This window comes from Spermophilus citellus (assembly GCF_964194105.1).
Source record: "Spermophilus citellus genome assembly, chromosome: 1".
Classification (NCBI taxonomy): Eukaryota; Metazoa; Chordata; class Mammalia; order Rodentia; family Sciuridae; genus Spermophilus; species Spermophilus citellus.
The window spans coordinates 116,287,761-116,314,008 of record NC_138182.1 but is presented as its reverse complement, the minus strand read 5'-3'; the positions used below and the strand labels follow the sequence as shown (position 1 = coordinate 116,314,008).

General features: G+C 47.8%; 2 protein-coding genes across 2 annotated transcripts; one reads left to right on the top strand and one right to left on the bottom strand.

The window, feature by feature from the left end:
• Positions 1–11,209: 11,209 nt before the first annotated feature.
• Positions 11,210–12,136, bottom strand: LOC308655865 (olfactory receptor 6F1; the record flags this gene model as incomplete). The annotated part of the gene is made up of 1 exon (XM_081306229.1): positions 11,210–12,136. The coding sequence occupies one exon, from the start codon at positions 12,134–12,136 to the stop codon at positions 11,210–11,212; it is 927 nt and encodes a 308-aa protein (XP_081162355.1).
• Positions 12,137–23,666: 11,530 nt separating this feature from the next.
• LOC308652283 (olfactory receptor 14K1-like) lies at positions 23,667–24,611 on the top strand (the record flags this gene model as incomplete). Its single annotated transcript, XM_081300044.1, has 1 exon — positions 23,667–24,611. The coding sequence occupies one exon, from the start codon at positions 23,667–23,669 to the stop codon at positions 24,609–24,611; it is 945 nt and encodes a 314-aa protein (XP_081156170.1).
• Positions 24,612–26,248: the final 1,637 nt, after the last annotated feature.

The window sequence follows — 26,248 nt, the reverse complement described above, 5'->3', positions numbered from 1 at the left end:
AGCACCTGCACACAGGCCCAGGCTCTACCCAAGCAACAGCCTAGGAACAGTCCAGATGCACCATCTGGACTACCAAGCATCCTACATCCCAGGGAGCCCCTCAGTCCCTGAATTCCGGCCACACGTGAGCTCTGTAGCACTCTGGTCTCCCAGGCTTGGCAGAGACAATCATTCAACTGTGACTCCCCACTGGCTGTGCGGCAGAGCAAGCCACATACTCGGGTACACAGAGGGCAGTGCATCCAGGTCATGTGGAGCACCGGTACAGGCCATCCCTGGAGCGTGGAGGCCCACGTAGCCCACCCAGCCACAGGCACTGACCGGTCCAAACAGGCGGCTCTCCCCCGTGGTTCCCCAGCTGCTCCTGCAGCAGTGAGCTCCCCTCACCTGGCTTCCTGCCAGGCCCAACCTGTGCTGGATGTGGGCATGGAGCCCGGCCTCAGAGTGCACCCCCAGGCAGAGGGATAAATAGGATTTGGGTTATATTACAACCTGTGGATGGATTTTATCTCATGCTGCACGTGAAAAACTGAGTGAAGTGTTGCTAGTCCTTGCCATTCCTGCTCAGGCCATTTCATGTGACCATGACCGTCAGACAGCACGTCCACACACACTCACCGTGGCTCTGTGCAGCGCACCGCCATGGCAGCAGGATTCAGACGGAGACTCTACGTGCTCTGGGACACTAGCGTGAAGACAGCGGGGCTAAGTACCTGCCGCAGGGGTGGTCCCAGCTCCCTCATGCCCACGGTCCTGATCCAGCACTGGGGCCCCAGGGAAGGGCACCTTGGACCAGCTGCCAACATGGCAGCCCCAGGACTCTCTGAGGAGCAATCAGCCGCCTGCACTGATCACCAATTACCGGAGGACTTGGCCTCGGTGTCATCACCTGCCATGAAGACTAGAAGCTTCCCAGGGAGATATCCTCATGGAGTAGGAGCCTGAATAATGAGAGACCCTGGGAATGCTGGCAGGGGACTCAAGGAATGAGTAGGTGGACGTCGTTAGGAAAGCAATTACTTCTGTGGGGTCTCCTCCCTGTCCCAGTAGAAATTAGAGAGGAGCTCAGTTGCAGAGCATTTTCCTAGCAAGTGCAGGGCCCTGGGTTCAATCCCCAGCCCCGGGGTGGGGGTAGGGGCAAAGAATGAAAAATTAGGAGGTAAAGGGTGGCAGGAAATGAATTCTGAGATGGAGGTCGCAGTCACATTTGTAGAAGTTCATTCTGTACTGTGAGGGGGGCGGGCGTCTGCATATGAACCGGGTTACAACCTGGCTTTCACTTGGTGAAGGCAACAAACAGCCTTCAGCTAAATTTCTTTCTAAAATGAACTATTTGGAAGCCTGTTCTGCTTGTCCTTTTGGTGCAGTTTATGTTTGCCACATACAAGTCCACCAAGCTGTGTGGCACACTCATGATGAAGGGACGTTCATGCTGTCCCCGGGGCTGGATGGACTCAGGTGTGCAGGTCCACAGGGCACACAAGGTACATCTCCATGTTCTCCACACAGGCTTCCTTGCCCTGCTTGTTGGTTGAGAGAAAAGCTCTGTGGGCGAATGCTAGGCGCTCTCGCAGTGTCCAGCCAGGGAGTGAGCTAATACGTATTTAAAATTCATAGCAAATTTAGCCAAATATGTCGGACTGTCCCAAGAGATAGGCAGCAAATCCATGGGGTTGCAGTCACATGTTCAAGCTGAAATTAAATGGTTCTCTTAAAGAGCATCCGCTGTTCAGGTGGTGGGCATGGCATAGTCTGTCCCAGGCACATGGACATGCTGGTCCTGGTTAAGCACTGCTTGGCCACTGAACCAAGTCCCCAGACATTTATTTTCTTTTTTTGTATTTTGAGACAGTATGTTGTGAAGTTGCTTAGGGCCTTGCTCAGTCGCCAAGGCTGTCCTCAAACTTTCAGTCTCCTGCCTCAGCCTCCCAAGTCCCTGGGATCATAGGTGTGGGCCACCCCCAATCTTCAGTCACATTTTAAACAGATGAAATAGCCCATCCCAGCACACGCTGATAAAAATGGTCGTCATTATCCTCTCTCTCTCCCTCTCTCTCTCTCTCTCTCACACACACACAGACACACACACACACACACACACACACACACACACACACACACTTTTGCAGTGCCCTTTGCAATAAGTCACTCTGATGCCTCCAGGTTTGTCCTTCTGATTCAACAATGCCGTGGCTGTTGGCGAGTGTGTGTGTGTGTGTGTGTGTGTGTGTGTGTGTGTGTGTGTGTGTCTGCCTGCATAGGAATTTTAGGATTATTTTTATATATTTCTGTTAAAATGTAGCTGGAATTTTGGTAGGAATTGCCTTATAGCTATAGATTGATTGAGTACTGAGGACATTTTGACAGTATTAAGTCTCACCCACAAAAGCAGAGTACCTTCCCATTAATTTGTGACTTTTCTAATTTTTTCATTAATGATTTGGTTTTCAGTGTGTAAGCCTTTCATTTGATTGGTTAAATCTATTCCTAAGTATTTATCTTTATGTATTTATTTTTGGCTATTATAGCTGGAATCACATTTATGGGTGGTTTTTTTTTTTTTTTTTTTTTTTTTTTTTGAGGGGAGGGATAGCTAGTTGTTAGTGTTTGGTAATCAACTGATTTTTTGCACGTTTTAATTTCTTTTTAGCCATGCATGACCTGTGGAGTCTAACGTGGCCACACGGGGATGGGATGTGCTGTGCCCTAATCTGCTCCCCAGCCCTTCCTCCTCTCCTTGACCTCATGCCCTTCTGTCTGTCCTCTTGTCTGTCTGCTGTTTAAAGGAAGACTATGGACTTTGTACATTGGCTTTGCAACCTGCCGCTTCCCTGCATTGGTTCACTACTTCTTGGAGTTTCTGTGTGCTCTGTGTGGCTTTCCACTCCAGACTGTCATCTGAGCATGAAGACAGTGGGGCTTTGCCCTGTCCTCGGGACTTTCCTTGCCTCCCCTGCCTCATGCCCTGCTAGGGCTTCCGGGAACATGAGGAACAGGAATGGCGAGTGGCCTGCTTGTCTTGTTCCAGGTGCAGAGGAAAGCCTCCGACAACCCAGCCTCCAGCATCGTGGGATTCATGCCTCGATTGTGTTAAGTACATTCTTTCTCTAGTTTTCTGAGTTTTCAAATGGAAGAATATTGAAACAATTTTATTGAGTGCCTTTTCTCTATCTTTTGTTTAGAGATTTTTCCAAACTATTTCTGCAATTACTACATTCCTGTGTGTGGTCACTGAAGTTCCATCAGCTGGCCAGTGAGCTAATTGACGTCTCCCTAAATCTAAGCATCCAGATAGGAAGAAGAACCCCAGGCTTTGCAGAGTGGTTCCTAGCTGGGCGCTCCTTCAGTGCACAGTGGGGCCCTTGGCACAGCCCTTATGCCCTCCGTCTCCTTTAGCAGAGCCCAAGCACCAGCCTGGGGGCTTGCCTAGGACCTGTGGTCACTTCCTGAGTATCCTTCTAGCCACAGATGCGCAACCCCCCCTACCCATGATAATATCCGGAAGCCCCTGGAAGACCTCCTTCCCCGGGGCATCCTCGTATCCACAGCCTCCTTCTCGGGCCCTTGCCCTGTCCCCTGCGCCCCACTCCCTGTCCCAGGCTGAGTGTGCTGCAGGTGGTGTGTATCCAGATGCTTTCAAGGGCAGGAGGTGACCAACCAGCCTCTGGCCTGTCCCCTATGGCACTGCCAGCTGGCTCAAAACACCAAGATCTCATTCTGTTGAGAAGGAGGGACGTGCAGGGTGTGGCCAACCCACAGCTGCCCCTGGGCTGGGCCTGGGGTGAAGCAGACGCTGCTCCCTCGGGGTTGACCTGCCTGCCACTTCACTGAGCAGTGACGTCACTGTCACAGTTTAGATCCCAGTCCCTCCATGTTCCTTCTGACAGTCTTAACAACAGAGTGGTCTTCTGTGTAGGACAGGTCCCTGGAGCTCCCCATGCCACAGGCCCGTTTTTGTGACATCACCGTATGTTAAGTGTTTGACAAAAATATTTTTAAAAACAAGTGAAAGTACAACAAAAATGCACTTTTATGTGGAATGGCAGAAATTTCAGTGTTGATCCGAGAACGTTTTGAAGGTATTTTCTCACCTTTTAATGACCAAACAGGAAAAAAAAAAAGCAACAACATTGAATTAATTATACAAATAAACATCTGAATACTCCAGGGTCAGACGTGCAGGACAGTCCTGTGCGGACGTCAGTATGGAGGCTTCGTCACGGAGTCACTTATGTTTATTCACCAAGGAAAGAACCGACTGCCTCTTAAACACATCTCCTTGGTAAATGCATAGCGGAAAAAGCACGAATCCAAACAACACCCCAGAATCTGGAAATGTCATACATTTTGCAATGCGACAACCTGCTATTTGGAAAAATAAATTTGATGAGCTAAGAAAAATCTTGTTGGTTGGGACACTTAGCTTTTTACTTAAAAAATATTTTTTAGAAGAGTTTCTGATTTTCAGAAAAAAAATGGAAAGATAAAACATTGAATTCCCTTTCACCCCAAGTTCTGTAACCCCATTAGTCATATCTGATTAGTGTGGAAATGAGCAAAGTGATAAATGAAGGCATTGAATGAGGCCTGGCTGGGTGCTGCTCAGTGGGAGAGGCCCCCACCACCACCGTGGGTGAGAGGCCCTGGGTTTGGTGGTCAGCGACACAGAAAAGAGAAACACACCTGCAAACAAGCTGCCGGACGGGGGGAAAAGCTGCTCTCCCCAGCATCCTCTGTATTTTCTGTGACCATGTCATATTTCGGGATGGTCACCTTATCAGATTTTCCTTGGTTTTGATGTCCATGATAGTCTTGAGGGCAGTAGTTAGTAGAAAGTCCCTCAAGTGGGATTTGCCAGTTGGTCCCCCAGTTAGACGAAGGCCTATTTCTTCAGTGAAAACCACAGAAGCAGAACACCCCCACCGCAGGGTATGAGAATGTGAGAGGGACACTGTCTATAGCACAAGAGGGAACAGCCTTCCCACAACATTGCAGGGGACGCCCAAGTGTCCTAGCGCCCATCGCACTGGCCTTGCTCAGGGGCAGGGTGGCATCCCCCAGGGCTCCTGGCCTCTCAGTACTGTCCCCTGCTGCCGTCTCCACAGGAGGACGATGGGCAGGTCTCAGTGGGGAGGAAAGCACCCACGTCCCGGGGAAAGGGTGTCTGGAGCAGTTGGCACATTCAGGTGCAGACGTGTCTCCCGCCGGTTCTCCCTCGGTCTTTATTGATCTCAGCGCACCTGGGGACCTGTGTTCCACACTGTGGTTGCAGAACAGGACACTTTGCCACCTGTGACAAACCATTCTAGTCTAGGCACAGGGAGTTTCTCATCATTACTATAGTTAATATTATCAGCACTGTTTTAGTTGGCAAATCACAGCTGTGTAAAGGCGTGAATGCAATGTTTTGATATACGCATACAGTGCAGAGCAGTTAAATCAATCTAGTTAACACAGCCCTCACACGCATACAGTGCAGAGCAGTTAAATCAATCTAGTTAACATAGCCCTCACCTTATCTGTCATTTTTTAAAATCTGTAAATAACGTTATGTGTTTGCTGGTGTATTATAGTTATACATAATCTTGGGGGTTTTTGACATAATCAACGTGCAAGAAATATAATTTGCTGCACTTTATCTTTTTTACAGTGAGATTTAGTCTTTTAGTCATTTTGAAAAATACAGCAGATTATTATTCCATCTAATCATCTTGACAAGTCTAGATAAGTATGTTTGTTTGTTTTTCCAATTCCTTACTTTCTGATACTTTAGGAAGCTCTGTCCTCCTCTTTTATAATCCAGTCCTGGAAGCCACCTCTCCAAGGGTCCCTTTGTGCCCTCCTGGAGGGTGGTGTCAGACCTCATGGCTGGGAGCTAGGTGCTCTGGGTGCTCTCTGGGTGCCTGTGCGGCCAGGTGGATCATCTCGGGAGTCAGAGGAGGGCACGTGTGTATCCTCACCTTGAGAGCTCGTGTCTGCACGTGTTTATGAGTAGAATCATCCACGTCTGCACTAGGTTCACACGAGTGCTCACTCAACTGGCAGGCTCTCCTCTGGGACATGCAGGTGACTCCCATCTCTGCTGTGAATGGTGGTAAATTCCCATGGGGAGTGAGGGGCCATCTGCCGTCTTCCTTCACCCACTGACTTCATGATGCAGCTCTAGCACACACAGCAGGGTCTGGATCATCAACCTTACCCACACGGCATGCAGTTTCATCAGCTAGTGTGCCGGGTTACCGCACAGGTTCTCTGAAGTTTAGTTTCACACCCTATCAATTTGCAAAGTGTTGCTCAGCATCCTTTCTCTCAAGATTCTTCCCTGTGTGTGTAATGTGCAGAGATGGTTTTGCATCGTTTGTTTTCTAACCTCACGGGCACGACCTCTGCCAACTCCCGTGAGATATGCAGGGGGACATGGGGAAGTTATGGGCATCTGTGACAGCACATCCCAACATCTCACTGGACGGTTCATGATCTTCATGTTGTTGGTGTGCCTGGCCCAAAAGTCAGCCTTGACTCCTCTGTCTTTTGATGGGGACAGTGGCCATGTGAAGGACTTGTGCCTCACACAGCTTCTAGGAAATCGGAGCCTTTCCTGAAGCAAAGTCATATCTGATTAGTGTGGAAATAACCAAAGTGATAAATAAAGCCATTGAATGAGGCCTGGCTGGGTGCTGCTCAGTGGGAGAGCCCCCCCCGCCCCCGCGCAACTTATTGTAAAAGTTAATAAAGATATTTTCCTGTTCTCATTATTTTTCTCTGGACACCAATGGACTGTCGTGCCATTTAGTACAATTGTGATGGTATCTAGCCATCTGGAAAAAAAAAAAGAAAAAGAAAAGAAGAAAGGAAGGGATCTAACAGATGATAAATTCACTGAGGAAAATGCAGTCTTTTAAGTATATGGGGTTAAAATAATTCTACAGCAATTTGGCAAAAATAACACTACATCCATTCCTTGAGCCAGTCAATGGAAAAAGTGATTCTGAGATTACAATGTAACAGTTGAAATGCTACCAATAACTACTCTAGATGGAAAAGTGGGAAATGTTGCCTATCACCCAGGAGGAAGGACTGGCCTTCTAATAGACTCTCCAAATCATTAGTGAGTCATGAGTGCAGGGCCACATCGCAGGTGAACTTCCTCACTGTTTCTGAACTTCCTCACTGTTTCTGCTTGCCATAGGAGAAAAAAATGCCCCTTTATTGAGGCAGCTCTGCATATTTATAGAGCCGGGGGTGGTTTGACAGTTGAAACAGTTTAACAATTTAATGGTTTTTGGGCAGCTGGCTTGGGATGCGTTCTAATTGGTGGGTAAGGATCATGTGAGCCAGCAGGGCTCACCATTGGACAGCAGGATCATGTGAGCCAGCAGGGCTCACCATTGGATGGCAGGATCATGTGAGCCAGCAGGGCTCACCATTGGATGGCTCTTCTTGGGGGATGGGGAAGTTAGTCTTTGGAGCTGGGGCGACTCCCAACAGTTTCTATTCTACTGAATTGGTAAATTTGACCAAGGAGAATGTGTTTCAAATGTGTGGGGGGAAATACAATGAATACATTCAAAAGGTCCAAATTAACTGAAAAAAAAAATTTAATGAATATCATAAAGGAGTTAATGTCCATAATTATAAAAATAGTAAAAAATGACTAAAGAAATAGCAAAAAGCCTAGGAAAAGAGGCAAAACCCCTCAGCAGCTCACATGGAGAGAAATACCCACACTTCTAGGGTGCATCTCTCATGGTGAGCTCCACATTAGTAACACAGAGGCAGGTTGAAAGGGTCTCCTGTGCCTTCCTCCTTGCAAAGCTGTGGATGCTGCAATCCTGCCGCACGGTGGTGATCCTGGGCTGCAGGGCCCTCAGACCCCCAGCCCACAGCCCACTGGGAAATGTGGCACATGGCAACTAAGCTCCTAGTGCCTCCACCTGGTGTGCATTTCTAGCCTGAGAATGCAGAAATTCCACAGCTGGGCAAATTGATCCATCACAGCACCACTGCAATGGTAGGTGGTGGGAACTGCCATGGTATCCAGCAGAAGAGACTGAATAAAGTCGTGGTATGTGCACCCGGGGAACGCTGTGCAGATGTGAAGGAGACCAGGAGGTGGGTGCCCCGCTGGTGCTGGCAGGAAATACCACTAAGTGGGAAAGTCAGGCACGGAAGCCAAGCAGGGCACACCCCTAAGACAAAGCAGGGTAATAGGGAGATGGATCCTGCATCAGGAAAAGAGATAAGAAGTGTTTCAAAAAATTAATGGGCCACCTAAGATAGAGGGGGTGGAGCAGAAGGTGCCGGGCGGGTTCCTCCTGGGTGAGTCTTGTGCAGTTCACCTGGAAGATGCCCAAGATCTCCCTGTTCAAAGCCATGAAGCTAAGCGGTAGAGGAGGGCACCCCATGGAGCAGAGCCCTCACCACCCGCCAGCCAGCATGCTCTCCGGGCCTCCCATAGACCCCCACTGCTCTCAGGGGTGGGACAGACCCTCCTGTGTGTCCCCAGCTTGCCACCTCCACTTCTGAAGACCCTCACGATGCCCCTCATGCTGCTCATGTCCCTTCCTCCTTTATTTCTCCACTGTGTTCAGAATAAATTCCTCATATTTGACTCAAATGATTTGCTTCAGATTTTTTTCATTAGAAGCAAGTTGCAGATGAAAAATTTTATGTTCTCCAAATCCAATCTTCCACTTTCCCCTCCCTCAGCACAGCCAGAGTTCCATGAATCCGGTTTGCATTCAGTCATATTTGCATGTTTTCTATATTCAAATGTACTCTTAAATATCATAGTGTTTTTTGTTTGTTTGTTTGGATTATTGTTTTGTCTCCTAATTTTTTTTTAATTAATTCAAATGACTGACTTCAAAACATTTCCTGGGCTAGGCATGGTGGTACACACCTATAATCTCAGAAGCTGGGGAAGCTGAGGCAGGGGGATCACAAATTCAAAGTCAGCCTCAGCAGTTTAGTGAGGGTTTAAGCAATTTAGCAAGACCCTGTATCAAAATAAAAAATGAAAAGGGCTGGGGATGTAGTTCGGTGGTTAAGTACCCCTGGGTTCAATCTCTCTCTCTCTTTCTCTCTCTCTCTCTCTCTCTCTCTCTCTCTCTCTCTCTCTCTCTCTCTCACACACACACACACACACACACACTCACAAATTTGTGTCCTACCAATGCATCTGTTCCAGGGCACTTATCATCTTTGAACACATTCACAATCTCTCATTCTTTAGTTATGTTCTGTCTCCTCCCAGCAGAGTGTAAGGGTACATTTTTCTCCATCTTATTCACTCACATGTCCTAAGTGCATGCCAGCCAGAGAGAAGACGCTCTGCACTTGTTGTATTTGCACACTATTTTGGGATTTTCTGCATGGTTCAGAATTCATTTATCCATTTTGTACCGAGGTTTATTTGAATGCTTTCTGATTTTTGATATTGTAAATAACATTATATCCATAGAAATCACCTGGATGTATTTGCTTAGGCTGACCTCCAGATGGTGAGGACGACACTATGATCTTGACTAGGTGTTACCAGGTTCCCCTCTGTGAAGCTGATACGTGGCATCACCAAAAGATTCTTTTCCCAGTCAAACAAACGTAAAATGTCGTCTCAGTTTTCTATGAATTTACCTTTTGCTGATCATCTCTTACTTAGTTTAACTGTTAAATATATTGATTTATAAGTAAACTATATGTTTGTCATTTTTGAAAAAAATTTCAATTCCTTTACGTATTTTTGTGCCTTCTGACCTCTGTGGTGTCCGTGTTTTTTTGGGCTCCACTTTGTCATCTGCAACCTCCCCACTGTTGCCCCCTTGCCCTCCAGGCAGGAGAGGGCGGCCACAAGCCTTGTGTTGAGAAATCCTGTGGATCAGTTATTGCTTGTGTCTGTGTAATCGTGGGGTGTTGGGTTCTTAATCCTGCTTTAATGGTGATTTGGGTCTTGAACTTGTCTTCTGTGCAGGTGGCATAAGCTCAGACTCCAGGCCTGCACATGACGCTGGACTGGAAGTACTCAGTCCTCTATGGGTGACATGTTTACACTCAGGGGCTTGGCTTACAGGCAGGCAGTCACCTGCAGGTCTCCTGGAACCCAGTCCGTGCTCCCCCAACCTCTGGGGACTTCAGACCTCTGTGAGCCCCGCATGCCTGCCGCCGAGGCTGAGCCTGGCAGCTGTGTTAGTCGCATTCCATTGCTGTGACCAAAACACCAGACAAGAACAACCTAGAGCAGGGAAGTTTATTTGGGTTCATGGTTTCAGAGGTCCCAGCAGTCGATGGCCGACTCCACTGGTCTGAGCCCGGGTGAGGTAGCTCATCCCAGCAGAAAGGAAGCAGAGACGGGAGAGAAGGGGCCCAGGAAGATGCACCCTCCAGGCCTGGGTGACCCCTCCTCCAGCCTCGCCCACCTGTCCGCAGCTACCACCTAGTTGGTCCTTTCCATCTAGCATGGGCTGCTTAGGTTAAGCTCCCACCATCCAGCCATTTCCCCTCTGCTGCCCCTGCATTAGCAAGAGATTGGGGCGACACCTCGCTTCCACACCATAACAACAGCCCGCCTTCACAGTGACAACAGCCCGACCATATGTGACAGTGGGACTGTGACTCACACCTATGAAACAGGACGCCAAGCCTCCATGACCCACACCAGACGGTCGGCCATGTCAGCACTTCAATCAGAGTTCATCACAGTGAGGGGGTCAGCTGCCATCAGTGGCATTTGGCAGAAATCCAGAGCAGGCAGAGAGCAGAGCCTCGTAGCTCTGCCCGCAATGGCGGTGCTGGGCATGGAGAAGGGGGAAGCAGCCTGGGAGGGATGCCATGCCTCCCAACACCTGCCTCCTGAGTGGCAGGGGTCACCTGGCCTGCTTTGATGGGCCCTGAGCTTTGGCAAAGCCCCCTTCCCTCTGTATAATTGCCCTCAAGTTTGTAAAGAAAAGCCAGGGGGAGAGCTAATTTAATGTATGAGGTTTAAGTTCTGTTTTAAAGTCTTAAAAGCCGCTGTTCCCATTGTGTATGGATGTATGGCCAGCATGCCCACTTTGTGTGCTTTGGTTTGGGTCTTCAGGCTTTCTGTCTCTGTGTTCCCTCTTTTCCTCTCTCTCCCTGAATCAACGGCTGCTTGCCTTCAAGCCTCTGCATTCCCACTTGTTGCCCGGGGCAGGTGGCGGGGGCCGTGACAGGGCACAGTTGTGCTGCAGAGCTATTTTCTCTTCCACTTCTTCCGTAGAGTCTCCCTGACCTCCTGGTTGCGGAGGGTGTAGATGAAGGGGTTGAGAACTGGGGTCACCACGGTGTTGAGGACGTGCACGGCTTTGGTCAGGTCCAAGGCGTCCTTGATGGAGGTGCGCACGTGGAGGAAGATGGTGGAGCCGTACCAGATGAGCACCACGGTGAGGTGGGAAGAGCAGGTGGAGAAGGCCTTGCTGCGGCCACTGGCCGAGGGGATGCTGAGGATGGTGCGGATGATGTAGATGTAGGAGACCAGAGTGATGAGGCAGGAGCTCAGAATGACCACGGCAGCAATCACAAAGGCCACCAGCTCCACCACCTGCGTGCTGGTGCAGGCCAGGGCGATCCAGGGCGCGATGTCACAGAAGAAGTGGTTGATGGCTCGGGGGCCACAGAAGGACAGGCCGCTGATGAGGGCCGTGGGCACTGCAATGGACAGGAAGCCACAGACCCAGGAGCCCAGGGCCAGTTGCACAGAGAGCAGGCCGCTCATGATGGCTCCGTAGTGCAGGGGGTGGCAGATGGCGAGGTAGCGGTCGTAGGCCATGGCGGCCAGGAGGAAGTACTCTGTGCAGCCCAGTGAGAAAACCAGGTACATCTGCAGGAGACAGCTGATGAAGGAGATGCTCTGGCTCCTCCCCAGCAGGATGGCCAGGGCTTTGGGCACTGCGGCCGTGGTGTACCAGACCTCAAGGAAGGACAGGTTGCTCAGGAAGAAGTACATGGGGGTGTGCAGCTGGCGGGAGGTGCTCACTAGCAGCAAGATGGCCACATTGCCGCCCACTGTGAGGATGTACATCACCAGGAAGAGCAGAAAGAGTGAGAGCTGCAGGGCTTGGGGTCCCGGGAAGCCCAGCAGCAGAAAGCCCCTGCCCTCCGTCTCATTGCCAGCATCCATGGCAGGGACCTGCAGACCAGGAGGCAGAGGGCCACTCAGCCTTGACCACACCTTGGAAGGACTCACAAAGAAGCACTCATGAAAGCTGGTGTCTGCTGACCGCTGGCTTCACGCTGGAGCCAGGCGTGGTAAACATGATAGTAAAGCACAGAGGAAAGCATCACTCCAGTCGACCAACAGCCCAGGAAACTCCACATTCACAAATCACACCTGTCTGGGCCTCCTGCCGCGCTAGCTGGGCCCACCAGCACTCTGTGACCCTGGAATAAAGGCACAGGTTCAGAAGGCAGCCCCCAGACATAAGTGCTGACCATAATCACCCGTGGTAGGCTTGGCTTCTCAACTGATTCTCTAAGTTATAAGCTCCGTCCCCATAAAGAACATTCAGAGGTCAAGTATAAGAATTCTGATCTGTTTTTTTTCATATTTAAATTTATTAAGGCAATGCATTCTTCTCACAAAAAAAGAAGCAAAAGTCCATATTGAACAAAGCGCTTAACACAACGGGGACATCCTGACCCTCCTGGGGAAGCGGGAGCAGGGAGCCGGTTAAGAACAGGATGTCATTCTCAGTGTCATTCTCATTCTCTAGTGCACCCTGGACACCACTTTACATGCGTTGGTAAGCTGTTCCTGTCAGGCATGCAGGTGACCAGAGCCTGCTCTTGGGGGCAGACTCTTGAGCAGAGACCACAGGATTGGGGTGGCTTCACTCCACGAGCTCTCTAGAGAGCAGGAGCTTTCCATCCCCAGTACCACCTTCCTCACCACCCCGTGCCACACTTCCTCCAGGAAACTAGAATTTCTTGCACATGTCCTGTGTCAACAAGCACATGAAGAACCCAGGCTGAGCGGGTTGATGCATCCACAGCATGGGTCTACCTAACGTCCGGCAGAAGGGGCCTCTGACCTCCTCCAGGCAGTGCTTCTCAGGCCTTAACAGGTACCTGAGGGTGGAGTCCAGGGCAGGTGTAGTTCATCCTCTGAGGGTGGGGGGGTTGTCTGTGGGTTTGCACTTACACAGCTTCTGGAAGTGGACACTGGCTGGACCACACCTGAGGAATGGTCTAGCAGCCTTCTCCTTTATAAAGCCATCCCATTGTACCTGGACTTGTACAGTTATTATAGACCAATTAAAGTCGAAGGCAAATACCCTGAAGCTCAGAGAGTGACATGTTTTGCCCAGGTTTGCTTGGCTGGCGGAAGGGAAGGTACAGAGCACGTCACCCCCAGATATGCTCCTCTGGTGATAGGATTATTTTTTGAGCTGAAGGCAGCTGGAAATAAATAGGAGCTATAAGGAAATCTCCCTGGCTGCTGGCTCCACTGGGACAGGGTGACCTGTCCCCAAGGCGATGACTGTCAGCCCAGGGACCCAGAGGAGCCCCGATGACGAGCCATGCAGAAATGACCCTGGCCTTCCAGCAGTTCCCACAGTCACCACCCCCAGAAACTGGGCTTTCCCTCTGCCTGCCTCTGCTCTGAACACTCACTCTTTGTAAAGACGCTGCCTGAGTCCACCTTTAGATCCCTCCTCTGAGCTACTCACCTAAGTGCTCCCAAGTGCATGGATCTTTTTAATAGACTGAACGGTGCTTTTCTTTTATAAATTTGTGTTTTCTCTAATTGGCAGGGCTCCAGCCAGTGAGTCTAAGATAAGTGGAGGGGAAAAGATTTCTTTCATGCCCACTGTAGTTAAAAATAAACAAAAAGCACCTAGATTATTAATTATCCTAATGAAGAGAAAATTGATCTTATATCAAGGGTGACTCAGACAAGAAGAAATACAGAGAAAAGATACTCTTTAGCAAAATGTGCTACATAATGTCTTTCCCTAATTTCCCAAAGCTAACACGTTTCAGCGCCTGTGTCATTCACAGGAAAAGTTAGTCTGCAATAGTAACGACCACTTGCAGTTGGAGCACTGAGCGCACAAGTTCTGTTCTCCTGGGAAACAGGAGCCCAGGAGCACCTGGACTGTAAACCCAGGCCAACCTGTGGCAGAGCTGGGGCTCAGTACCCATGCCCCAAGCATGGGCCTCGGGGTGCAGATGAACTAGGCAGCCAAGCACAGGCAGAGGCACGGACCCTCCCCTATCCTCCCCCGTCCTCCTCTTTCTCCTCTTCCTCTGGTAACCCCGGGTGGCAGGTGCCTGCCTTGCTCCCAGAGGGAAGAGATGCTGCACAGAGAACAAGTGCCCGGCCATGTCCTCCTGTTCACCACCCTCAGATCATATCCCTTGTCCTCTAGGCACCTGGTGGCTACCCACAAGCCCTCAGATCTCCTGCTCTGGGTCTGAATCCTGAGGACTCTGGGGCACAGCACAGACTCTTATAGACGAGGAACAGCACAGGTGTAAAGAACCTGCCCAAGGTGGAGTGGTGCTCACCAGCCCCGGGGTCCCACGGCAGAGCACAGCTTTTAACATAGGAAGATTGGTTTGAAGCTGTGACTACGTCATCTCTAAAAATCTATGTGTCTATCGTTCTATAGTTGAATGGGTTTTGAACTCATTCTAAGATGTTCTTGGCACATGATTGAAGAGTTTTTAAAAATCAGAGAAAGAACATGGTTTGATTATTACTTTTGAATAAATTTTCATTTTATTTTTAAAATTAATTACCAGGGTTGTTCATTTTATAAAAAAATGCATGTTGATTTACTGACTAGATATGATATGTAATTTAAATACCCAGAAAGTTTAAATGAATAAAGAAAATAACTGTTCTCATACCCAAAGCAACGTGTCATTAAAAATGACTGCACTCAGGTTGTTTCTGTTGCAGGCAGAGAGGAGGCCCCTGGCGGCTGGCCACAGAGCTGTGTGCAGAGTAGAGTTGTGTGGAGTGCGCAGACAGTGGCCCTCCCATGACCCCGGGGCATGCAGCGCCTTCCCTCCCAGAGCCACTCCACACTCACCTGTCCCTGCTCTTCCCTTCCATGGTTTTCTCCCTGACTTTGATCACCCTCTCCCCTCCCTCCTGACTTAGATCACCCTCTTTTCTCCCAGCCTCTCATTATTCCATGGGTGCTGGTATGCAGGATGCTTTGGCGGGATCTTCCTTGGTCCTCAGACCTCTCAGGCTGTTCCTTGTTCCTTTGGTCCCATCCTGCCACGTCCCCTTACAGCCAACCTGCCTCCTGCTATCTTGTGTTTTCTCTGCCTCATGAGAAATCAGAGCCTCCTACGGAAATGCTTTGCTGTTGAGTAATTGGGTGTGGGGAGCCCTGGGGGAGGAGGCTCCATCTGTCCCTCGGGTACTTGGGGTCAGTTCACCAAGACATGGCCTTCTACTAAATCTTCCCAGATCAAGGCTTCAGAACCTTTCCCGTCACTTGAGAGAGAAATCCAAATGGCAAAGTTACCAAAGAAGGAAAAGGGTATTTCTCTGGCTTTATATGTTAATCATTCATAAAATCTGAAAAACAGAGAGTAGTGTTTTTGTTTTGTTTTGTTTTTGTTTGTTTGTTTTTAGAATGAATAATACAAATTAAAGTGTAAAGGAAACCTAAGCACATCTCAAAATCAAAGGTGAGGGACTGGGCTTGACATGGGTGAGGCCCTGGGCTCTCTCCCCTAAAATAAATCAGACAGGAAGTTTGAACTAACAGACAAATTAGTAATATTTCATGCCCAGATATTGTCCCAAAGCACCAACTATAATGTCCTCATTGTATTTTTATTAAATCTTTCAGTTTCATGGTGTTGGGACCTCCTATGACTGAAATAGAGTTGATCGTTCAACAGTGAAAAGAAAATTAAAACTTCATGTTACAAAACACTATTGGTGGGATAAGAATTAATCTATCCTTGTTAGGAAGCATTTTTTTATATAAAAATTATGGGGCAGTTGGCTCAGAGCACAGAGCCCCCCTCTCCACATTAAACAGCGCCAGATGGGTGGCATGTCTAGGAGCACCAACATTTCATGAATTTGTCAAACTCCAGTTCACAAGAATCAGAGGTGTCAAGAATGGGAAATGGGAGTTTTGTCTACTGCCAGATTCCTTGTTGGTGCCGATTGCTCCAGGAGTGAATGCAGCTGTATGACATCTACAACTCACTCTATTCCTACGATTTCTACCTGCAGTGATGCCTCATGGTGCATGGCTGGAGGTTGCTATTCCTGCCCTCTCCGTAACCCTTGTAAGTTCCGGGTTCAACTTAGGAGTCATCATGGTCTGTCTGCCTGGCTGCCCCATGCCTGGCCGCCCCACACCCAGTATCCTGCAGGAACACAGACCCCATGATCTCAGAGTGCCCTTGCTCTCTGGAATCCACAAGAACCCACGCCAGTCACTGTCCTTTGCCCACAATGTTGGTGGCACTTAGTATTGCTAGAACTTGAAAACTTTTTCTAATAACTATAGTGGAGTATCTAATTTGGACTTTGCTGTGCCTCTTCTTTTTCATTCCTGAATTTGACCAAATTTTAATGTTTCTTTGCCTTCTGGGTATTTTCTCTAAATGGCACATGTATGTGCATTATTATCAATTCATTTGTGTTTTTAAATTACTTTATATTATCTATGAATCCTGCAAACTGATGGTTACACGTTGTTGAAATATTGTCTGAGACTATCTTTCAACATCATGTATTTGTTGTTAAAAAACAAGTCCAACTCTTACTCGGTCACACTTACCAATAATTTCCTCCCAGGCTTTTGCTTTCAGGGTTTGTTTAAGCCATTTCTTATGCCGACATATCTTTTGAATTCTTTTGGAGTTCTAACTAACAAATTTAGGAATTTTATGGGGTTTTTTTTTAGTGATTTATACATGATATCGAGAGTCGTGTGAGGCAATCATGCAGCAGTAAATAGAATTTGTCCCACTGCAGCCCCAGTACCTCCCCTGACCCTCCCCCATCCCTGCCCTTCCTCTGTCTACCAGGCTTCCTTCTGTCTGTAGTTATTTTTTAATGCATGCTTTATAGGTATACAAAAGGTGAAAGTCACAGTTTTCCCCCCTGTGCTCCTCTGATCTCCTTTTATTTTCAAGAGATTTCCCCATTCCCTTATTCTCCTAATTTTATCCAGCTTCTGCATATAATAGAAAACATTCCACCCTTGACTTTCTGGGTCTGGCTTCTTTCACTCAGCACTATGCTCTCCAGCTCCATCCATTTACCAGCAAATGCCAGAACTTTATTCTTCTTTGGGGCTGAGTACCTATACCACAAATTCTTTACCCAATTAAGGGCATGAAGAGATTGGAAAGAAGGTCTTTGCCAGCTGCTCCTCTAGCAGAGTATTAATATGCACAACTTAGAAAGGAAAAAAAAATCCACCAAAAACAACAGCAGCAATAACCTCCACCAAAACCAAACAATTGAGTTAATACCTGGGCAAAGACCTAAAAAGACACTTCTCGAAAGAAGAAATACAAATGGCCAACAAATACATGAAACATGTTCACCATCCCTAGCCACCAGGAAATGCAGATCAAAAGTATGTTGAGGGCTGGGGCTGGGGCTAGTGTAAGTGTGTGTGAGGCACTGGGTTCCATCCTCAGCACCACATAAAAATAAAGATTCTGTGTGTCCATTTACAACTTTAAAAATACTTTGAGATTCCATCTCACTCTCGTTAGAATGGAAATTATTAGGAATACAGATAATAATAAATGTTGCTGAGGATGTGGGGAAAGGTAAGTTCCCATCTTGTTGGCAGGACTGAAAATGAGTACGAATGCTCTGAAAAGAAGTACGGAGGTCCCTCAGAAAACCGGAAATGGAGACATCCGATGACCCAGCTGTCCCACTCCTTGGTGTTTATCCAAAAGAACTAAAGTCAGCTCCACAGGCACTTGGTGGTCATAGCCGCACAATTCATACCAGCCAAGTTACGGCGTCAGCCCAGGTGCCATCAACAGATGGATGCGTGAGGAAATGTGGCACATCTACACAATGGAGTATTACTCAGCCATGAAGAAGGACAAAGCTGATGTGCATGAAGGGAGAGGGGAAAAGAGAAGCTCAGTGGCCGTGGGACTTAACACAGCCCACACGACAGACCCCCACCTCCAAGGACTGTGGGTCAGTGTCCCTCTCCACAAGAACTGAGCTGAGATGGGAAGAAAGTGGGCATGCAGATATAAATTAGTTGTTACATGCTTTAGAAGCTAATGAGCGTCTTAGGACATGATTGTCACCTACACGCAGCAAATAGGTAAGGAACTACTAAGAGTTACCCTAATGAGACCCAGAGGGAGCTCCCCTTCTGCAGGCTGGAGGAAAGGGCAGTGGGCTGGGCTCAGTCTGGGGGTGGTGAAGGCCTGGCCTCCTGGGCTTGGGGTGTGAGCAGTGATCTCAGCGCAGCCAGGAGCGCCTCGGGGAGCAGCCCGGGCAGTCACACAGGCCTGCTCGCTACGGCTTTAAAGACTTGACCCTCCTGGACAAGTGCCCGAGACCAAGGCCACTAAGCACAGTCCTCCTGCCCCAGAACTGGAAGCCTGTCAGTGGGAGCACACTTCCATGTGGAGGATGACCTCGGGGCCACAGTGAGTTGAGGGGCAGAGGGGAGGGTGGGACTTGGAGCTGGGCTCCGCTCTACATGGGAAGTTCCCATGGACCCTTCTGGGCACTGGAAGCATTTCCAGGAAGCTCAGGCTCCACAGGAGCAACCGCAGCCCTCCAGTCCTCCGCCCTCACTTCTCTCTTCCATCCTGTCTGTCCCTCACCTGCTCTTCCTGCCCAGAGTGGGAGTTTACTTTAACGTTGTATATGAACAGTAGAGAGGTGTCTGTACCTGGCCCTACCCCAGCTCTGTGGGTGCAGCAGAACCCCGGGGACGCAGGGCTGTTCCGTGCCCTGGTTCTGTAGAGCTGGATGGGACAGCTGCACGTTTGCCCCATCGCGTGGAGCTTCTCTGGACCCATGAGTGTCTTGGCACAGAGGGGCACAGCCTTGCTGTGCCGTGTCCTCTGTGAAGCAGAGCCCACAGAGGCTTCAGCAGGCTTTCCAGCGCTCACTTCCTACATGGCCATGAGGAGTGTGGTTCAAGCAATCAAAGTGAGCTCCAGGGTGGAGATTGGCCCTCCAGGGTGGAGCCCTCCAGGGTGAAGATTTGCTGTTGAAGCCAAATGTGGTGTGGGAAGACTCCAGAGGCTTTGCTGCTCGCTCTGGACCCTGGAAGCACAGGGAGGTGACATGAGGAAAGTTGGCTGGCTGGGAACCTGCCCTCAGAGTTGCTCCAAGCTTGGCACTCGCCAGAGGAGAGAGGAGAGTGTGGGGTTGAGCTGCAACCTGAGTCAGGCTCCCCATTGCTGCCTACGCTGGGGCCAGTGCTGCCTTCCCACAGCAAGCACATTGGAGTGTGCAAGGTAGCCAGAGGTTTCCTTTGTGGATGGGTCTTTCAACTTTTAAGTTGGAAGAGAAATGCATTCTTGGAGAATTTAAGTAGACAATGTCATTACTATTGAAACTGAAAGGACTTGTTACTCTTGATATGAAGACTCTGAAAGCCTAGGCTAATTTTCAGAGCACACCTTCTGGAGAGCAGTGTGGAAAAGTGTGTGCATGTGTACCTGTGTGCACCTGTGTGCATGCTTGTGTGTGCACATGTGTGCATGTTTGTGTGCATGTGTGTATGTGTGTGTGCATATGTGCATGTGCTTCTGTGCATACTTGTGTGTCACATGTGTGCTTATGTACATGTGTGTGCTTGTGTGTCCACAGCTGTGCATGCATGTGTGTTTGCGTGTGCTTGTGTGTGTGCATGTGTATATGTGTGTGCACAGGTGTGCATGCATGCGTGTATGTGCACTGTGCCAGTATGGGTGTTCAGGTGTGGGGTAGTATTGTCTGTAGTTCTGGGTGTCTTGGTTGCTGTTTCAACACAGCTTCTCACCTTATAGCCTCTTAAAAGCACCTCATATGAGCCAGGTGCCGTGTCATCCCAGCTGCTCTGGAGGCTAAGGCAGGAGGATGGCAAGTCTGAGTTCAGCCTGGTAACTTAGCAAGACCCTGGCTCAGTGATAGAGCACCCTGGGCTCAATCCCTGGTTCCACACCAATCAAACAAGAGCCCCATCACATTTCAGTTTACTTTCTCATTCTTTGATTTACATTATTCTCATCTGGTTCTCACTAAAAATAAAATAAAATTGATGCCCAATTTTACCAGTTGCTCTTTCCTCCACCGCCTATTTAGTTTTCTCCTATTGATTCATTATCCTTGAAAACAAATGTAACCAAGAGCATTTGAGCAGAGGACCTGGGGGCTGGGGATGTAGCTTGCGAAGCCCTGGGTGTGATCCCAGCACCAGAACAAGAACACAAGAGAGAAAGCTGTCTTGTAGCATCCTGCTGGAAGTCCAGGTACGTCCAAGGGAGCGAGAGAAAGCCCCACACTGTTGAGTGTTTTGTGGCTCATTTTTTTATGTGCATGTTTTTAACATCAAAGTATGACTATTCCTCACCAACACCCTAATTTGTTAAAAAAACAACAACTTCAAAACATTTTTTTTTGCATAGTGGAAATAGAATTATTAACTTTTTTGGTTTTTAAAATGTTACTATTCCAAATAACATCCTAATATTACATTACAGAACTTCTCATTTAAAATGTTCATTTTGTTTTATTGTGAAAGCAGGGGTTTGATTCTTGGCTGTGAGTGAAACTGCGCTGCTCAGATTGCACTACTTGTCCAAGGTGAGAAGTGACCACACTGGCCCTGGCGGGTGCAGAAGCCAAATAAAGAACAGAGAAGTCGGACACAGGCCTGTAATCCCAGAGGCTCAGGAGGCTGAGGCAGGAGAATCACGAGTTCAAAGCCAGCCTCAGGAAAAGCGAGGCACTAAGCAACTCGGTGAGACTCTGTCTCTAAATAAAATACAAAATAAGGCTGTGGGCGTGGCTCAGTGGTGGAGTGTCCCTGAGTTCAATTCCTGGTTACCCACACCCTCCTGCTGCCAAAAAAAAAAACCAAAAACAGGTGAGACTCTGAGCTGTCTCTCCAGGTGGAGAGGAAGAACAGAGGCTAGGGACGGAGAAGCTTCCCGGGTTAGCGTCCTCCATGGAGAGTGCCCCGCCATCCTGGAGAACTCAGAGAGCACGTCCCTCAGCTCAGCTGGACAGCCTTGCCAACACAGACCAGGCCAACCAGGACAGCAGTTAGGAACCCCGTTCTGAACAGTGGCACGGCTGAAGCTGTCTATCTGGGGTGAACAGCAGTGATGGGGACAGGCACCTGTCAGAAGACCCAGGAGCAGGACAAGGCTGGGGAAGCCTGGGGTGGAAGGAGTCTGAATCAGGAGCCTGGAGGGCAAAGTCCACTTCTCTGGCATCAGGGTGCATGGGAGCAGCCTCTGACATTGAGAAAATGTGTTCCTGAGGCAATGCTAAAGCAGAATCCAGGGCTCTGGGCTAAGGATGATCGATTGAGGGGCAAGAACAGGTACAGGCCTCCCTAGCCTGGATGTGTGAGTGGCCTCTAGTAGAGGCCCCTGGTCCTGGTAGCAGCACACCTGCTGCTCTACTGGGTGCAGAGAACATGTCTAACACGTGCTGGTCCTGGTGCTAATCACATCAGGCCTAGAATGTTATGACCGTCACCTGGCTTAGTCTTAGGAGTTGCTATTGTCATGAAAAATGTCACTGTGTTTTTGAAAACCAGTTTTTTTTCAAAGTAATTTTTATGGCTTTCTAATTTTTTTTAACTATGCTAATATCCACATTAAAGAAGCAAAATAGACACTAAAATAGCACTTTCACCAAAGAATTACACTATTTAACGAAAGTATGGGGGGAGGAATCAAGATCCTTCAAAATAAAAGAGAAGTGGATAATAAATGTAAGATCACTTTACAGCAAGGAAGATTTCACATTTTAACTTACTTTTTTTATTTCTAGTGCAGTGCAGTTTTGCATGACATTGGAGTTCATTTTGGCACATTCATAAATGCACATGACACAGTTTTCTGCATTTCAGTCCCAGTACTAGCCCCTTCCCTCTCCTCCACCTTAACCCCATCCCTCCACTATCTACAGGTCTTTCTTCTATTTATTTATTTAAATTAGTGCATCATAGTTATGTACAAGATGGGAATGCATGTGGTATGCTCGAACATGTGCAGGCAGAATCTGGTCGGCGTTACTCCCTGGTTTCTGGTTTTGTTTCCTTAGCTCAGGGGTTGTGTTGAGGAAGCTGGTGCTGTGCCAACATGTTGGAGCGTTGGGTCTTGGTTTGTCTCTAGCAGCTTCTCTTTGAGTTGATTTTCATGCAGGGTGAGAGGCAGGGATCGAGTTTCATTCTTGCTCATGTGGGTATCCAGTTTTCTCAGCCCTACTGTCCTTTCTCCACATTATGCTTTGGGGACCATTGGTGAGTGTCATGTGGTGGTATCTATGTGGGTTTGTCCCTGTGCCTTCTATTCTATTCCATTGGTCTTCCTGTCTGTTTTGATGCCAATCCCCACATTTTATTCTCAATTTCATTAATTTGGGCTGTGATGATCTTTTCCTGTCTTCTGCATGTTTGAAACTAGTTTGTTCCTGCTTTTCTGGGCCTTGATGTGCAGCTTTAGGTTGCTTACTTGGGATCTTGCTGTTTTTAACACAGGCACTTGACGCTGTAAGCTTTCCTCTAAGAACCACCCTCAGAGTGTCCCAGAGGCTCAGGTATGTTGTATCACTACTATTCTTGTTTGAGTCTAGGAATTTTTAAATTTAATTTCTCAATGTCCTTCAAAAAAGAAAAGAAGTAAACAATAAACAACAGCATCACTTAATAATAATGAATATTTCCTTTTTTAGTTTATTTTTATTTTACTCTTCCTCTTTCTCAGATGTCAAGTTTCTACTGAATTGGCTGCTACATTTCTCAAGATATGAAATGGCCAACTATAGAAAGACCTTCCTGTCTTTCTTTCTTCCTTCCTTCTTCCCTCCCTCCTTCCTGTCTTCCTTCCTCCTTTCCTCTCTCCTTCCTTCCTCACTCCTCTCCTTTCCTCTTTTACTTTTGTGGTGCTGGGGATTGAACCAGGGCCTTGCACATGCTGGCCAAGTGCTCCATCACTGGGCCACACCCCAGCCCAACATTTCTTTAGGATCCTGCTTGAAACCAACAGCTTCAGCCAACTGCTGGTCTTGATTTAGGTCAAATTAGCAACTATTTAAAGATTGCAGTACACAAGAAGCAGAAGTGTTATTCAAGACTTCTCTACCACACAAAAAAAATTTAAACAAGTAGGATGTTATTTATATAAAAAGGTATTACCCTGTTACAATTATGTAGCCAAACCTGCAATTATCAGTGGGAAAAATTACCCCCAAATCATTTCATGTTATCAGGGAAGGAACTGTAATTCTTATGTTTTTTTTGCAATCAACTTGAGTCCAGGTATATTGCAGGGTTTTGTTGTCTGACTCATGGGTCCACTAGGTATGCGAATACCTTGGCATTTTAAAGCTTTCTCCATCACTATGCTCACCTCTACTCTTCTCAGAAATTAAGGAGCAAGTGACGTTTCTAGCTGATGTGTTGCTTTACCTACTTTTTTCTTGACACTGGCTCCTGACTCAAGTTATGAAGAACCGGACGCTGGTGGTGGAGTTCCTGCTCCTGAGGCTGGCTGAAGGCCGGGTGCTGTGGCTGCAGGCTACGCTTTTCTTGATGATCTACCTCATGGCTGCGCTGGAGAATTTGGTCATCCTGCTGCTCACGCTTGTTGACCGCCGTCTCCACACCCCAATGTACTTTTTCCTTAGGCATTTGTCTTTCTTGGACCTGTGTCTCATTTCTGCTACCGTGCCCAAGTCCATCCTAAACTCCTTCACGCTCTTGGACTCCATCTCCTTCCTGGGGTGTGTGCTGCAGCTCTTCTTGGTGGTCCTGTTGGCTGGGTCGGAGATTGGCATCCTCACAGCCATGTCCTACGACCGCTATGTGGCCATCTGCCGCCCTCTGCACTATGAGGCTGTCATGAGCAGCGCTTTCTGTGTCCAGCTGATGGCCCTGTCGTGGATCAATGGAGGGGCCTTGGGAGTCTTGTACTCGGCTGGGACATTCTCTCTGGAGTTCTGTGGTTCTAATAGGGTGCACCAGTTCTTCTGTGACGTGCCTGCCCTGCTGAAGCTCACCTGCTCTGCAGAGCACACCATCATCGAGGCCAGCGTGGCCGTCGGGGTCTACTATGCCTTCTCATGTTTAGTGTGCATTGTGGTCTCCTATGTGCATATTTTGTCCACGGTGTTAAAGATTCCATCCAAGCAGAGCCAGTCCAAAGCCTTTTCCACCTGCGTGCCTCACCTCATTGTGGTGAGCACATTTCTGGGAACAGGTGCAATTGCCTATTTAAAGCCGGCGGCTGATGGGCCCCCCGTTGTAGACCTGCTGGTGTCTGTGTTCTACTCCACAGTACCTCCAGCCTTGAACCCCCTCATCTACTGCCTGAGGAACAAGGACATCCAGTCAGCTCTGGGCAAAGTCCTCAGGAGGGTTAGAAGCAGTCGGCAATGGGAACAGGACTAAGTCGAAGCTGGCACCCAGAGTTTCAGGGTTTTGTTGTTGTTCTGCATCTACTGAAGTGTTTAAATTTCTACTTAGAGATTGAATTTCTGCACAGCCTTTTAGCAACAACTTCAGGGTGTATGTTCTCGTAGACAGTAAGCCTTTTCTTACCCCCCCCCTTACTTTATATCTTACTGTTATGGAAATTGCAAAGGTTTCCTACTATACTCTTGATTTTGATTCTTGTTCCTAAGTTCCGTGAGCTTTCTATGAAGTTCTTATCTCTTCAAAACTTCCATGTTTCCTGGGTTTCACTTTATTTAGCTAATAATTTATAATTTCAGAGTTTTCCTTGCATCTCTTTATGGATTCAACTTGACTATATAGCCCTTCTGATTTTCACTATTTGGTGAAAATATTTTAACTTAAAATTGTGACCTTAACAATTTTGCAGTTCAAAACAAGGTACTTAATTCTATCACAAGTTTCACTTTTTGCTCCAATATATGCTTGATATATTTAAGGTATTGGAGATTGAACTAAGGAGCACTCTATTCCTGAGCTACATCCCCAATCCTTTTTATTTTTATTTTGAGACAGAGTTTTACTAATTTTCCCAGGCTGGCCTTGAACTTCTGAATACCTGGGATTACAGGTGTATACCATTATACCTGTCTGTCTGATGTACTTTATATCATTACAGATTTAAGCATATGATTCCATCACATCTGTGTTTCTTTGCATGTAAATTATATTTTTGGATGCAGGCACTTTTCTCTTAACCAAAACTTGTTTGTATCTAATGTGCAAATTCCTGATATTGTGCTAATAATGTTCTGTAATTTATGAAAGTAACATCTGGCATGGCTTCTAAAGTTGTGATAAATCCCACCTTCTCCAGAATTTCCAGGTCATGTAACACTTCCAGAACCCTACAGGTGCAACCTGCAATTATCAGTGGGAAAAATTACCCCAAAACCATTTCATGTTATCAGGGAAGGAACTCTCACAGCAGGGAACAGTTCATCTCCCTCTCCAGTCTGCTTACGGCCTCCTTCCTGAAGATGGAAGCCATGCTTGTTGACCACCTTCACTGTGTGCAGGCTTTACGTCCATCCCTTCTGTTGGTCCTCACAGCCAAGGGGAGGTGGCTACAGCACTCAGCATGCAGAAAGCAGGCGGTGTGCTCGGTTGCCCATATTACAACACAGGGCTGTAGTAAACGCCCCTGCTGTCGACTGGACACACCTTTCAGACTGGGTGCTCAGCACTGCATCTCTGAAACTTTCTCCTATGACCCACCTCAGGAAATCTTCTATTTGTTTATAGTCTACCAAAATTTCCCAGTCCAGCCTGAGCCTGGCTATAAAGTACTTAGTTTCCTATTTCCAGTCTATGAAACCTTGTATGTAATAGACAAAAGTAATTTAAAATGTTTTTTGTAGTGGGCCTTGTATATATATTGATATAAAATAAGTTAAGTATCTTGTAGAAATCAAGCTGCAGCAGGAACACTGGCCTATGAGGCCCCCCATGAGGTCTTTATGGTGTAGTTCACAATTCAGAGTCTTCAAAAGCTTGACCTTTAATAGACATTTGATCCGGGTCAGTTTATTTTATACCATCATAAACTTATCTTTCTCTGAAATTTTTTTGTA